The sequence below is a fragment of the Gymnogyps californianus genome, chromosome 23 (assembly GCF_018139145.2).
Source record: "Gymnogyps californianus isolate 813 chromosome 23, ASM1813914v2, whole genome shotgun sequence".
NCBI lineage: Eukaryota > Metazoa > Chordata > Aves > Accipitriformes > Cathartidae > Gymnogyps > Gymnogyps californianus.
In genome coordinates, this window is record NC_059493.1 from 1,142,779 (window position 1) to 1,158,193 (window position 15,415).

At 56.1% G+C, this 15,415-nt stretch overlaps 1 protein-coding gene across 3 annotated transcripts in view; it reads left to right on the forward strand.

Annotated features, from left to right (window-relative positions):
- Positions 1–15,415, forward strand: part of OGDH (oxoglutarate dehydrogenase) — a 35,745-nt gene that overhangs the window by 14,886 nt on the left and 5,444 nt on the right. Inside the window, exons 4-13 of one of the 3 annotated variants that reach the window (XM_050910358.1) lie at positions 1,031–1,121; positions 6,336–6,380; positions 8,801–8,916; positions 10,155–10,309; positions 10,753–10,899; positions 11,385–11,475; positions 12,455–12,634; positions 13,760–13,888; positions 14,404–14,583; positions 14,947–15,099. In XM_050910358.1, coding sequence (XP_050766315.1) covers positions 1,031–1,121; positions 6,336–6,380; positions 8,801–8,916; positions 10,155–10,309; positions 10,753–10,899; positions 11,385–11,475; positions 12,455–12,634; positions 13,760–13,888; positions 14,404–14,583; positions 14,947–15,099 — 1,287 coding nt within the window. Of the gene's footprint in view, positions 1–1,030; positions 1,122–1,250; positions 1,354–6,335; positions 6,381–8,800; positions 8,917–10,154; positions 10,310–10,752; positions 10,900–11,384; positions 11,476–12,454; positions 12,635–13,759; positions 13,889–14,403; positions 14,584–14,946; positions 15,100–15,415 lie in introns of all 3 variants that reach the window. The other 2 variants (XM_050910357.1, XM_050910359.1) reach the window with 2 other exon arrangements.

The following is a 15,415-nucleotide window of genomic DNA, read 5'->3' on the forward strand; positions in this document are numbered from 1 at the left end:
TATACAAGTGATTTTTGTAACTGGCAACAGATTTGATGGCCGGCAGTATCGCTTTCACAGCGTAAAGAAGACATTGCACCCCATACCATGGCAGTAGTGTTTTCTGCCCCGCTCCCAGCATAGCTGAGCCTGAAACTTCGAGAGCAGGAGCTGTCAAGAAATAAACCATGGCTTGTCAGTTGGAGAGTGCTGGCCGCCGAGATGAATTGAGTTTGCCCAGCGAGGTGTGCTGGGCTCCGTCTGTGGGCACCTCCTCCTGTTAAGACGAAAAGCGAAACTCCTCATTACCTCCTGTTGTTCTCTGTGGCTCCCGATGTGGATTCAAACCCGGCGTGGTGACTCCTGCCCTGACTGCCACCACTGGGAGCCATCAAGGCTCTCTTGGTGCCAAAGCTCTTTGGTATTTCCACACCTGCCCCTTCCCAGAAGAGTGCTCCAAGTCCTGCTGTAGGCTTCTCTCTCCGAAAGGATGCTGTGAGCTGCTGACCTCTAATAGCGCACAGCCAGACGTTCCTCAGACACGTTCCTTTGCCTTTCAGGAGCTATTGGTGCTGGTGGCAATGCTTGTTTTCTCTGCCACGTTGGCAGGAGAGTACCTAGATCTGCCAAAATGTGGAAAGTTGCCTCTTCATTTGCTCTGATGCTTAGGAGGAAACCATTGGTGTGGAGTTACTGCTTCTGTAGAGAGGAGGTGCTCGGGTTGGACACCAGGCAAGTGGTGGGAGACCCTCAGACCTCAATTCTGGAAGGTCTCTGCTGTGAAGGAGATCGCCTTCCCCCTGCCCGCCCCGCTGAAGCCTGGCTTCGGGCAGAGCAGAGCAGTCCTTGCAGCCGGTGGCACTCACATCTACATGTTGTAGTTGGAAGTAAACCCAACTTCTCCAGGCTTCAGTTGCAGCCAGAAATTGGGGTGGCTCTGCAGAAAATGTAAAGAGGGAAACTGTGCATGACTTGTTTTTTTGTTTTTTTTTTAAAGAAATGTCTCTTCAATTAACTTGTTTTAATGACTAATCTGTGTTGTTGCTTCCAGGTCAGGGGTCATCACATTGCAAAGCTTGATCCTCTCGGCATTAGTTGTGTAAATTTTGATGATGCGCCAGTAACTGTTTCTCCAAACGTCGGTGAGAATTACTCTGCAAATTAATTCTAATGTAATTTAACTTTTTTACCCCTCCCCTCTTTTGTTTTTCTCCCTTTCCCCTCTCCCTCTTGGTACCTGTTCTCCTTTCCATTCCTGGCCCATTTCATAGATTCGAGGGCATCATGTAGCACAACTCGACCCACTCGGCATCTTGGATGCAGATCTGGACTCCTCCCTTCCAGCCGATATTATCACATCCACAGACAAACTGGGTGAGGGCTTTGAGAGCAGTTAGTGCTGCATTGCTTGAGCTCCTCTCTCTTTCACAGCTTTGTAGGTAGATTGCTTCACCGGTAAGGCGGGGGGACAGGTCTTAAGTTTCCTTAGTAATGATCACTCTAAATTTATAGTCGGCCGCCGCGGAGCAGTTCTGCCCCCCTCCGGCTGTCGCGGCAAATGGGTCTTGTGCCAAAGCCCTGTTGCTCGGCTCATGTTTCTCCTCCAACCGGTGCCAATTAATTATGTCATTGAACTCCCTCATCCGGGGATGGAAGCAATTGCATCTTCTGGAAATGCAAAGCAGAGAGGTTTTGTGTTGGTGAGAGCTGGAGGTCTGTTCCCTCAGCTCCTCTTGCTGCTCTTGGGCCCCCAAGAGCTGGGAGGAATGGGCTGGCTTCGTCTCTGCGGGGCTGAGAAGCGCCTCTTGGCGTGCCCCTGCGACGATGCCCTGCCCCGCTTCGCTCCCAGCTTGCCGCAGCATCTGTAAATCCCTTGATTGCCCCCTTTTTCCAAGACTGAGCTATGAGTCCCTGCCGGTGATCATAACAAGGAAGCTTTGGGATGCGTTCCCGTCCGAGTAGAGAGGTGGAAATCCCAATGCCTTCGAGCGAAAGATGCATGAGTGTTGCACAGAAGCGTGTGTGGTGCCTAGGACTTGAAATCCTAATCTGAAAGTGCTTAAACTCAGCGCCTCTCAACGTGCCTTAGGTTTGATCTCCGTAGTACGCTGCCATTCTTCTAGCTAGAATGAGGTTGCGGCGCTGAGCTCTTTCACCTTGCTGGTGCTTTCCAGGGGTCATTACCCTGGCACTACAAGTGCTCGAGTGGCATGCTTCTAACTTAGAGTAGAGCAGCAGTAATGATTACTAACCTCGCACAACTGAAACAGCTGATCAGAGCGTACGGTGCATGTAAACGATCTTGATTCCTTGTTCAGCTGCCAGTGCAGGGACACCAGCCCTGGACCTGCTGGACCTTCATACAGGATTACGTGTACTGGGAGTGGTAGGGAAGGATTAGGTTTTGGTTGTCCCAGCTCACTGGATGATGGGGAAGCTGCTTCGTCCCGAGGTCTGGACTTCTGATGTGCTTGTCCGGAGGACCAAGCCCTGGTTGCACCTCGGGAGCCGGCCGGCTCTGGGTTGGAGCAAGCCCTGTGCCTGGGAGATTTTGATGGGAAGAGGTGGGGAGATGATGGCCATGAACCCAGGTGCAGGAGAGGACACAAGTGCTCGTGGTCGGCACTGCGAGGGGAGCAGGGAGACCTTTTTAGGTGACTTTGAAGCCATTCCCAGTGGCTGGGAAGAGGAAAGGGTGAGGAAAGCCTTTTCTAGCTCAGGGTTTTTGGCCTCTGCTGTGGGCACTACGGTCCTTCTGAAGCAGAGCAGCAGAGGAGAGCCCTGAAGCCCTGTGCCTGGTGGACATGTTTCCCTTTTGAGAGGAGAGCAGGGTCTGCCTGAAGCCTGGAGCCGGATGGCTGCAGGTGGTTGCAGTGACTGCTCTCCCTCACGAGAAAAGGGAGCCAGGCATGGGGAGCAGAGTTACCGTGCTGCTCAGTAAGTCATAGACTCATGGAGTGGTCTGGGTTGGAAGGGACCTCCAGAGGTCACCTAGTCCAACTCCCTGCCATGGGCAGGCACACCTTCCACTACATCAGGTTGCTGCAAGCGCCCTCCAACCTGACCTTGAACACTTCGAATGATGGGGCATCCACAGCATCTCTGGAGCATCACATCAACCCTTCCAGTGTCTCACCACCCTCACCGTAAAACATTTCTTCCCTATGTCCAATTTAAACCTACCCTCTTTCAGTTTAAAACCCTCACCCCTTCTCCTGTCACTACAGGCCCTGGTGAAAAGTCTCTCTGCCCCTTTCTTATAAGCCCCCGTTATATACTGAAAGGCCGCAGTAAGGTCTCCCCGGAGCCTGCTCTTCTCCAGGCTGAACACCCCCAACTCTCTCAGCCTTTCTGCACAGCAGAGGTGCTCCAGCCCTGGGATCATTTTCGTGGCCTCCTCTGGTCCCGCTCCAACAGGTCCATGTCTTTCTTGCGCTGGGGACCCCAGGGCTGGATGCAGTGCTCCAGGGGGGGTCTCAGGAGAGCGGAGCAGAGGGGGAGAATCCCTTCCTTCGACCTGCTGGCCATGCTTCTTTGGATGCAGCCCAGGATGCGGTTGGCTTTCTGGGCTACAAGCGCGCAGCGCCGGCTCATGTCCAATTTGTCACCCACCAGTATCTCCAAGTCCTTCTCAGCAGGGCTGCTCTCCATCCATCCCCCAGTCTGTGCTGGGACTGGGGATTGCCCCGGCCCTTGCACTTGGCCTTGTTGGACTTCATGGACTTCACACAAGCCTGCTCCTCCAGCCTGTCCAGGTCCCTCTGGGTGGCATCCCTCCCCTCCAGCGTATCAACTGCACCACTCAGCTTGGTGTCACCTGCAACCTGGCTGAGGGTGCCCTTGATCCCGCTATCCGTGCCATCGATGAAGATATTAAACCGTATTGGTCCCAGTACAGACCCTTGAGGGACACTGCTCCTTACTGATTTCCACTGGCACATGGAACTCATGGGGCTGCTTCATTGGGGAAAGTCAGTTCAGAGGGCTTTTCTTCTGCTTTGACTGTGTGGTTCCTCTGAAGCAAGATGCTGTTCTCCAGCAGCATCCTTGCTTCAGAGGAAGAAGAGCCCAAAGCGATCCAAGAGCAGGTCCTCCCTTGGAGCCCCAACCGCAGAGCTGGGCTGCCAGCATCGTCACAGCTGTAACAGAATCTGGGTAAAGCGGGATAAGCTCCGTTTTTCCTGCTCCCCCAGGGTGAGCGGTCACGAGCCCAGCAGCGTGACCCAGCCCAGCTCACTGCAGTGGGAAAGTGTTCAGGCATGGCTGGTCCGTAGGCATCGGCTGGAAGAGAATCTCAGCCCGCGATCTCCGTGTCTGAGCCAAGCGTTAAGTTTAATTTCTGTTTCTTTGTGGCTTTCATACTGAGATATCTGTCCTTGCGGTTCCTGGTGTTGATTTAATTACCAGGAATCCGTGAATTCGTAGGAAATAATGAGTCCTGGGAACAAGCTGCGCTGGTATCAGCTGCTAGCTCACACTGGGGTTGTGTCCCGTGGTAGGACCCCAGACTCAAATGGCTGTGTCTAATCAAAGAAGGCTTTGTTATCTTGCTGTAAGTATTATTTATACTGAATAGACTTTCCCCTGGTATCCTCATCCTGGAAAACCTCATCTGGTCGATCTTAAAATATACCTTGGTGAACATAGCTTGCAAACAACGCTCAGCAAGAGCGGAGGAGAGCAGCGCTGGTGCAGAGCGTGGGCAGAGCTCCGGCCGAGCTTAAGATCGGGTGTTGCCTGCTTGTGGCAGAGGAAGCCAATTTCTAAGCAGATCCTGCTGGCTTTTTTTATTTTGAAAGAGTATTTCTTAACACTTGACAGAGCAGTTAATAACAGGAGTGGTTTTGAAACTTGGAAACAGTCTTGTTTCCTCTTTCTGAGCAGTGAAATCCTTAAAGGTCAAATTTTGTGGTGCGAGCTCTGCTGCCAACAGCTTAAACCGTGGCCGGGCAGTGCTGTAATTCAAAGGAGTTGCATGGTTAATCTCGGAAATTGATCTGTCTTCTCAATTGCCTTTTGTTTAGCAACTGGTTTGTGTCTGGTTTGGAAGCTGTCTTTGGATTAAACAGTGTGAGCTTTGGAGAAAATGTAAGGGGGAGAAAGCCCGCCTGGGGGTACTCGGTCTGATGAGTGGTGGGGCTGGAGCCACCAAATTCCTCTTTCTCTTGTCTTTTCTTTTTAAAAAAACAAAATAATCTCATCCTGGTCTTCTACTGCAGCTGATCTGGCATGGTAAGTGGTGTAAAACAAGGACAAGATGACTGCAGGAACTTGATGTGACCTGTCCAAGGAAATAATACCTTAGCACACTGAAATCCAGGTGGTGCGTGGAAGGCGGTGTGTGTCTGAGCGTCCGTCTGTCTGTCTGTCTCTCCGTGGAAGGCAGCTGCTCCTGCCTCTTGCCCAGGGGAATTGACGGAAATCGTCCTCCAGCTCGGGAAGAGCCAGGCGAGCCTCTGCAGGGAGATGGGCTGGGAGCGCTGCCACCTCCCCTTTCCCCAGTTTGAGACCTTGCTAACCAAACGTCTCACCTAAATGTATGATTTTTTTTCCCCGCTGACCAAAAGGAGAAGTGTTTCCAAAGCCTTTCTTGTAACCCAGGTGAGATTGAGGCACTCGGGTCACCTAACCTAGCTGGGGAGCGCAGCTCCGGTGACGCACGCTGCCCGCTGCTCCGGCAGCCCTGCCTGCATCTGGCATGGCGTCTCGGCGCTCCCGCCTGCGCCGAGCATGCTTGAGAAATGACGGCGTTGTGCGTGCCTGCCTCACCGTTGGTCTTCCTCATTAACGGCCTGCTCGTTAACACCCCGATCCCCCTCCTGCCTGTGTGTAGGCAGCAGCAGTGCCTCCTTGGAGGTGACCTTGAAATCCTCCCGGTAGCGACGAGCAGAGCAAAACCCTCCGGGAGCAGATGTCGGTGGGAGGCAGCTCCCTGCTCTGCAGAGGATAACCCTCCCCTTGATGCAGCTTGATGGGAAGATGCCTTTTGGTCGTAGCAGGTGAAGACGCCGTGCCGGGCAGTCTCCCTCTCCCATCCGAGGTGTGCATGCGAGAGGACATCTCAAACCATGCAGCTCAACTGCTCCCCAGTGTCTGATGCCCCCCGTTCCCCTCCCTGCTCCTCCCTCCTCTCGCCAGACTTTCCACCGGGATTCTTTTCCTCCTAGCGCGTAGTCATCCTCCATCCCAGCCCTTTTGCCTCTGATGGTTTTTGACTGTATTTTAAATACTGTATTTTTTTGACTTGTGCTCTCCATGACTAGTTTTCACGGTTCCAGGTTTTTTTTTTTTTTACTAACTTTGACTGCGTCTCTCTATCTTCTCCCTTTCTGCACCGCCCTCCCTGCCCACCCCAGATCTCGCAGTGTTCAAGGAGCGGCTGAGAGTGTTAACAGTAGGAGGTATGCAATTAATGAGCCTTTAACCCTCTGGAGTGCAGGACTCTCTTTGAATAGGTTATTCTGGGCATGAACCAAGCCGGTAAAGCGGTCTCCTCCCGTCTCGCACCACTCTTGAGTTTTGTAACATGTTTATTTTCAATTTGTCCCGCTAAAAGTCTTGATGTAGGCGCTTGGTTAGTGATGCTTCACCTGTAGAGATCCCCAATTTAGAGCCTCACTGGCCTTTTCCATACTCTGTGTTTGCATGCCTAGCTTGCTAGAGTACACGTTTTGTTGTGAATGTTAATTTTACGAGGCCTCAACCTCCCCGATTGGTTCGAGTCTCCTAAAAATCCAAGCTTTCTCCTCCTGACTCTGCCCTGGTTTTGTCGCGGTGAAAATTTGGCAGCTCATCCCTAGCCTTCCCCCCCATCTGGTGGTATTGCTGCCTATAAATACTGAGCACTGTCAAAAAAGCTGGCAGGCTGCAGCAAAGCAGAAGCAGGGATGCTTAGAGCCCTGAAAACACCTTGTAAAATCTGATACCCCCCAAAGTGTGCCTGAGTCTTGAAACCGGCATGGCAGAGCGAGCTGAAGCCTTGTGCCACGGGGCTGGGAGCCACAGCAAATCACCGAGGTTTCCCTGAAACCTCCAACCAGCAGTTTATCTGGGATGCTCCGTACTAATGCCACCTCTCTCGAGGACTTCTGTTTGGATAGGAACAGCAGAGAAGTCCTGGAGACACGGGGCCAAACCCTTAGCTCCTGCCGGCTGCAGTTCAGCGCTCCCAGGCACGGCTCTGGAGCTGAGCTCCCCGGGGTCTGGCTTAATTCCTTCCCAGGGGACTAGCAGTGTCCAGGAGGGTGATGCAGGCAGAGGAGGGGATGGACGGCAGTGGCAACCAGGAAAACCTCCGCTCTGGGCTTGCTGCGGGTGTTCCCAGCCTCCGGCAAGTGCCGTCCTCGAGGCTGCACAGGGACGAGCTGTGGCCAGCCCAATCTCCAGCTCATCCTCCTTTCCTGACCAGAGAGCGAGGGATAGACTCTTTTAAGATTAAGTTCAAGGAGGGCCAGCTCTGGAGGGGCCAATTTTTCCCTCCCTTTGGCTGGAGGAAGGTGGGTTACGCTGCCCTGCAGCGTTTAGGGGGTGGCATCCCCCGTACCCTCCCTAAAAGAGAGCCCAGCTGGGGCGTTGGGCTGGTTTGGAGGGAGCTGGGAGGAGTGGTGGTAACTCTGCCTCCTCTGTGGCTCCTGTCCTGGGTTAGAAAACACCTTGAAACCTGGCTCTGTTGGGAGTTTGGGAGGGATGAACAGGGGCCCAAGGGAGGCATTAGGGCTCTGGGCTGGCAGCGGGCAGCTCCGCTCGTCCGCCCTCCTTCCAGCCAAGCTCCTGCTTCAAAAGGGTCTTGGGACTCCCCGGTCCCCTTCCCGGCACTGCTTCTGCCTTGCTGCATCAGTTCAGCGAGTTCATTTTCCCTCCTCCTCCGTGCCTCAGTTTCCCCAAAGAAAACCATGAGCTTCAGCGGGCGATGAGGCACCTCCCGTGGCTTTGGGGTACCGAGGAGCTGCTGTGGGCGCGGGCAGGGACCTGCCGATGCTGTAACAGCGGCAGGCGGCAGCGGGGCTCACCTGCAGCTCTAAAACCTGACGTTCGGCTCTGAGCCCCGCTTGGCACCTTCTCCAGGCGCAGCCCAGCTCCCCGCAGCCCTGTGTGCCGTAAGTAGGAGCTGCCTACGAACCACGGGGTGCCAGCACCAAAAAGGAGGGGGTTTGCTGAGCAGAGCTAGGCTAAACCCCTAATTAAAAGGCTGTTAATTGGGGCGAGGGCGTATCTGGGCAGCAAAACCCCCGAAGGGCCGGCTGGCTGCCCTGCTCCCGGGCTGAGCTATTCAGGAGAGTCCGTCGCAGAGCCCTGATGCTGTTTTCTCTCTCTTGCTTCTCTTTCTCTCCCTCTTTGGGGTTTGTCTGTTTTAACTGGTTCCTTTTCCACGCTGACTCTTCGTTTATAATTCCCACCGTGCGGCAACACCTCTGTTGTGCTCGGTGACTCCTCAATTCCTCTGTTTCTTTTCTCTCCCCTCTGTTATAATTTGTGGTGTATTTTTTTGTGTTCTTGGGGCTACAAACCTCCTGACTCTCACCCTGGATTTTAATTGCCAATTTACATGCGTGTATATATATTGCTTTGTGTTTCGTTTCCTGCGTTACCTTTCATAATAACCTTGTTGTTCTGTGCTTAATGTCTTTTTGTTTAATTACGGCTTGGTTTTTATCCATATAAACCTCCTTCATGCTTATTTTTGGTTTTATGCTGCTTTTTTTTTTGTCCCTTCCCCACCTCTCCCAAACGCACCCGGTCCCTGTGTGACGGTGTCCCCCCGTCCCCCTTCCTTCCTTCTCTCTCTTGCTTTCGCTTGTCCCACCCGTGAAAAATCCTGCAGGCTTTTATGGGCTGGATGAATCTGACCTCGACAAGGTCTTCCACTTGCCCACAACCACTTTCATCGGTGGAAATGAATCGGCTCTTCCGCTCCGGGAAATCATCCGTCGGCTGGAGGTGAGGAGGGCAGGGGGGCTGTGCGAGACCTGTTTGCAGCCCGGGGCGGGGGCAGAGCTGTTGCTTTTTGAAGGTCCTGGGCCCTGCTGCTGCCTGCAGCCTGGGCCAACCTGCAGATTTTAAGCTTTTCAGGTTGGGAGCTGCTCCTTGGTGCTTGCCCCAGTCGTAGCAGCTGCCCCGTGTTACCTGCTCATCTCCGATCACCTCCAGCTTCATGCTGCGTTAAGGCAACGTGTTTGGTCTCCCCAAGGTGGAGCAAACCCCAGGCAACTAAATATCGCATTTTTGGAAACCTGTCCAGCTATGTTTTCCAGTTTAAAGCAGCAAATGGTGCTGGGAGAGCACAGGAGCAGGCTGGAGGCAGGCGATACCCCGCTCTGCGTGCCGCAGTAGCGCTGCTGCCCTGCGTGGTGGCCCCTTGGAGGGTCTTGGTGCAGGAGGAGCTTCAACCTGGGGCTGGGGCTTCCAGCTCTTGCAGCCGGTTCCCCTTTCCTGCCAAATTTCATACCCTGCTCTGCCCAGTCTGAGAGCGCAGACGGCTCCCAGGCAAGCTGCAGGCTTGCTCAGATGGTCTCTGCCAAGACAGGTTGACCTTGGGAGAAGCAAAGCTGCGTCAACATCTTAGATAAGCTGCAAGAACAGGCTCCTTATTTGTTGGGGGAGGTTGTTTTGCTGATTCTCTCCCCGCCATATGAAGTGGGGTTGTGGACCTGGTCACAGCTGGTGCCACCAAGAGGGGAAAATCTTGCCTCTGAGGTGGATGTAGAGGACTCGAGGGTCTGATTGTGGGCCCCTCGGGGAAAGGGAATTAAACATTCTGATGCTGGGTCATGTGCAGGGTCTGAGCTGCCCCGCAGCATCCCGGGATGTCCCCTGCAGCATCTGCTTTCCTGAGAAGACAGCTCAAACCAGGCTCCCAAAACAGGGCTGGCGTGGTTCTGGCTGCCGGGCACTGCTCACGGGTCCCCCCCAGGCTGCCGTCACAGGCAGCGCTTGCCGGTGTTCAGGCAGCGCTTGCTGGTGTTCAGGCAGCGCGGTGCGGCTGCCAGGCAGGAGGGTTTGTGTCTCCACTGGTGCAGGAGGGCTCTTTGTCTTGCTGAAAGGTTAAAAGAGGGGAACGAAAGAGTCCCTGGCCCCGTGGTCCGATACGCCGCCGCACGTGCCTGTCTTTGCGGGGGATGAGGAGGTGCTAAAGCCCTGGCTGTTGTCTCACGGCCCTTCTTCTCCCGTCGGGGCAGATGGCGTACTGCCAGCACATCGGCGTGGAGTTCATGTTTATCAACGACCTGGAGCAGTGCCAGTGGATCCGGCAGAAGTTTGAGACCCCGGGCATCATGCAGTTCACCAACGAAGAGAAACGCACACTGCTGGCCAGGCTGGTCCGCTCTACCAGGTACCCCTGGGGGGTCTTCGCCTTCTCCTTATCTTCCCTTGCTGCCCCGGGGTGGTTTGCTCCCAGCCAGAGCGACGCGGTCACCACCTGAGTCACATCTTGACGTCATCTGTCACGGTTGGCTTAATCAGCAGGGTGACGCCAGTGAGCTGCCGGGCTGGCAGGCTCAGGAGCTGGCAAAGAGCCCGAAAACGTGGATGATCCTGAAAGAAAAAGTCTAAAAATAAGGTTTAAGTGCAGCACAGTGCCGGGGTGGGGGAGCAGCCAGCCGGGCTCTGCGGGAGGGGACGGGGGTGACCGGGGAAGGCTGTCAGGCTGCTGCGTGATGCCTGCTTAAGCATCACTGGGTGCTGTGGCTCCCTCGGTGCGGTCCCCGTCCTTTCTCCGGTTTCTGCCCTCAGCTGTAGCCCTGGCACTGATCCCTCTCTCCCTTTGCCTTCCAGGTTTGAGGAGTTCCTCCATCGGAAATGGTCTTCGGAAAAGCGTTTTGGTCTGGAGGGCTGTGAAGTGCTGATCCCAGCCTTAAAGACCATTATTGATAAGTCGAGTGAGAAGGGAGTGGATTATGTTATCATGGGAATGCCCCACAGGTAACCCTGCCTCTCTCCACGGCGGTGCTTGGGGCATGGAGGAGGGGGATGCTGCCGGGGTTGCGTACTGGAGGGCACACTGGTTTCTGCCATCACCTAACTGGTCTTGGCTGGTGGTGAACCTTAGCTGGCGAGCTCAGGTCTTGGCTGCTCTCTGCTCATCGTGGTGTTTTCAGCTTCAGCTCGTTTGTAAATTGACCTGGAGAGGGGTGGTGGCTCGAGGGACAGAGCTGGAATCCCAGAGCAGGATTCGGCCTGCCCACTCCGGGGCAGCTGTCGGGATGCGGCAGCGGCCAGTCCATCCCCGTGCTGAGGGGCCTGCAGTCTCCTCCTCGGGAGCCCCCTCTCCGGGTGACCCTACAGCCGTCGTGGGAGGTGTGAGGTTGTTGCACTGCCTCTGCGTGACGGGGGAGGTGGCAGGTCACCGTCGGCACTCGATGCCAGACTGGCGCTGCTGGTTGCCAACAACGGCCTTGCTTTTGCAGGGGACGCCTGAATGTTCTCGCCAACGTGATCAGGAAAGAGCTGGAGCAGATCTTCTGCCAGTTCGACTCTAAGCTGGAGGCTGCTGATGAGGTGAGTCTCCTCCTCCGCCTGTAGCAGGTTGCCGTCTCCTGTCCCCATGTGGTCCCCAAAGGCTGTGGCCGTGCAGTGTGAGCTGGATTGTGCCACTCCTTGTGGTGTCACTCGGTGGCATCAGTGTTGCAAGGATTTCCGTGTCGCACGCACACCCGTGTGACTGAAGCCTTCGTGTTGGTGCCAGTGCTGGTCTGTCCTTGCCTGTCCTGGGGGTGACGTGTGCCCTGGCTGCTGCCAGTGTCTCCAGCGCAGGCTGGGCGGTCGGCGGCTCTCCGTGGGCGTAAAGCAGCTTTGGGGTGAACGATGAGGTGAGGGGAAGGCAGCCAGGAGCAGAGGTTGGCTTGTGCCCTTGCAGCAGCCCCTGGTCCCCATACGGGGCCCTAAAGCAGCTCCAAAAGCCCCGAGGCTGAAATTGCTTATGCCGCAGGCTCTGTCGCTGTGATGCACTCGTGCTCCAAAGCTTCCAGCATCATAAGCCGGGATGATTTGGCTTTTGGGAAGCCAGGCTGGGCTGGCTCTATCCTGCCGTGCCCTTCAGGTGGGGTTTCGAGGTGAGAAAGCAGCAGCCTGGGGCGTCGAGGTGCCCCGACTGGGAACTGCAGCGTCTTGCGAGCGGTGCCAGCGATGGCTGTACTGCTGCAGTGCAGGCAGAGCTTGGGTGAGCGTTACCTGTTTTCCAGTGTCTTCCCCAAACCCACCACACTTGCTTCTTCCCCTGCACCTACAACCTTACCTAGACGGGCTTGATGCGTGTCTGAGGTTTGTTGGCCGTTTGGCACCTTGGAACAGGCTACTTTTGCTTTGCTGGGTGCCAGGTCAGCTCCTAAAGTGAGTGCCTGCTGCTTTCTGCCAGGGCCTCCAGAAAATGTCCCCTTTTTCCAGTCCTTGGGGTCAGCGCCGCCCTGCCTCAGGTCTCCTTCCGTGCCCCAAAAGCCGCTCACCTTCCTGGGGGTGACTCTTCTCTCCCCTCCATCAGGGCTCCGGTGACGTGAAGTACCACCTGGGAATGTACCACCGGCGGATTAACCGCGTCACCGACAGGAACATCACCCTTTCCTTGGTGGCAAATCCTTCTCACTTGGAGGCAGCTGATCCCGTTGTTCAAGGCAAGACTAAAGCGGAGCAGTTTTACTGCGGGGACACAGAAGGGAAGAAGGTGAGTGGTGCTGAGACGCCCGCAGTGAAGTGCCCCGGGCTGGACGGGGTTTTGGTGGGAGGCAGGCTGGTGGGAAAGCGAAGAAACCCAGCTGGTTTTTGTTTGCCATGCCCCTTCCCCTGCCGTCACCCTGCTATCACCCTGACTTTGCTCCCCCATCCTTCCCCACTGTCTTTGAGGATAATTTTGGTAGGGGCTCGCCCACCCCAGGCTCCCATTGCCGCTTCCTCTGTCTCCGAACGCCCGGCTCAGCCGGGCTGTGGGGAGCGGCAGACGCCCAAACCCCTGGTTCGAAAGCAAGGAAATGAGAGGCGCTCCCGAAAGCCAACCCGAGCATCACAGCTCGGGGGGCTCGGCAGTCGAAGCCTCAAGCTGAAGCATCTCAACGTGACCAGGGATAACCATTCCTGGCGCTGGGAAAGCTGGAGCCGGCAGCAAGAGGCAGCTCTCCGCACCCAGGTGGGAGAGCAGGCGGGGAATGGGCTGCAAGGGGCGGGGGGGAGGTTTATTTGCGGTCTGATTCATCGCAGACCTGTCTCCAACACCAAGAAGTGGAAGGGTGAGATCAAAAGTGCTTCCCTTCCTCCTACACCCCAGGGGCTGGATATAAATAGACAAACTCTGTCCTCGTCTGACAGGCGGCGTCCTCAGCCAGCCCCTGGGTACGACAGCAAAATAATGTCACCGAAGCTGGAGCGAGCTCCCGGCCCGGCTCCTGCCCAGACATCTTCTGGGGTGAAAGCGTGGGGGAAAGGGGCATTTTTCTCATCTTCCTCCAGTTAGAAAAAGGCTTTGCTTTGAGATGTGTGTGTGTTTGGGAATGGGACTCGCCTCCCAGCCGCTGTGCACCGGCTGTCATCCTGCCGCCCGAGGCGCCCCAAGCGTGCCGCCCTTGCTCGGAGGGAGAACTGCTGGCCACAGCCTTCTCCCCGATGGTTGCGCCAACCGTGGCCGGTTCCACTCCGATCCCCTGAGAAAGCATCGGATGCGTTGATGAGCTGCTCCACGTCCTTTCTGGGATGCTGAGGGCTCGGGGGGATGAGACTTGGGCCCTTTCCTGGTGGCTGCCCCTGGCCGCCGTCCCTGCAGAGCCCCTGCTGACTGCCGTGGCTTCACGTCTCCCAGGTGATGTCCATCCTCCTGCACGGAGATGCCGCTTTCGCTGGGCAGGGCATCGTGTACGAGACGTTTCACTTGAGCGACCTGCCCTCCTACACCACCCACGGCACTGTCCACGTTGTGGTGAACAACCAGGTGAGGAGCAAATCCCCTGCGTCCGTGGGGGTCCCTCGCAGACCAGCCTCTGCGGGCTCCGGTCTGGATGGTAGCTGGCAGCGGGCAGTAGCTGTTTCCCAGCCAATGTTCCTGGCATGTGCCGTAATCCTGAGGTCAGCAGGGGGTACTTTATACCCAGCTGCTCAACGGCAGCAGCTTTTGAGTCCAGCCTGGCGCAGAGGTGGTGCAACCTGATGCTCGGTGTGCGAGATCACGCAGGGCTGCTCCGTTCTGCCCCTGCATAAACCAGAGACATTTCACTGGGACCGGCCCATCCCCGCGGGTGCCGCGGGATGACGGCCCAGTTGCAGGGACCGGGACGGGCTGTGGTGCCCGGGGCGCAGGAGACGGGCAGGTTGTGCTACAACTGAGTGGCGCAGCCACGGGGGAGCCCCCCAGCTCAGCCGCCGCAGCCGAGCTGCCCTCGAAGCTGTGTGTGCCGCTTTCCAAATCCTTACCACTGTGCTGGTTCCGTTCCCTCTCACCCGCTACAGATCGGCTTCACAACAGACCCCCGGATGGCCCGCTCCTCCCCGTACCCGACTGATGTTGCCCGCGTGGTGAACGCGCCCATTTTCCACGTCAATGCGGACGACCCGGAGGCCGTTGTCTACGTGTGCAACGTGGCAGCAGAGTGGCGAAGCACCTTCCATAAGGACGTGGTGGTGGATTTGGTAAGAAACGTGGCACGAGGCTTTATCCTAAAGCTGTGGCTCTGCCGTGGCTGCTTGCTGATACCTCTCAGGGTGTATTTTCTGAAAGCTGAGGTTTCTCTTCGGGGCTTGTCTGGCCCTTTTGATGTGAGGGGAGGAAGGAGGTGGTGTAAAGCAAGGCAACAAGGCTGTAATAGCACTTGGAGAGGCGACATTGTCTCTGTATGGAGCCTGCCCTCGCCTCCGGCATTGGGGAGGACACGCTTGGGTCCCTCCTGGGCTGTTTTGGACCCTTCCTAGCACTGAGACCCAGGTACCTCCGACCGCTTTTGGAGCCGCGGGTTGCAAGCAGCTGCTTTCAAAGGCCCTTTGCCTTCCCGGCAGGTTTGTTACAGGCGCAACGGTCACAACGAGATGGATGAACCCATGTTCACGCAACCCCTGATGTACAAACAGATCCGGAAACAGAAGCCGGTGCTGCAGAAATACGCAGAGCTGCTGATTTCCCAGGGGGTGGTAAATCAGCTGGAGTACGAGGTACTGTCCCTTGGGGCCTGGGAGGAAAACTGTGGGCGGCATCTCTGAGGAAAACTACTTGTTTGGTTCAGACCTGGCTGTGAACGATGTGACGGGGCCCGTTTTTGCTTGTGCTTGTCACCTAAAGGTGGCAGAGCTGTGCTAGGGTTGGGTGAGCGCTGCAGACCTGGCAGCGATGGGGTTAGGAGCCGAGGCTCGTCCTTGGACTGTGCCAGCTTGGAACAGCACAGGAACATCTAGTTCAAGGATTGCCCCGTGATCAGTGCAGCACAGGCCATACGGCGCTGGGCTGCTGCGGCACGGCTGGGACCCACGG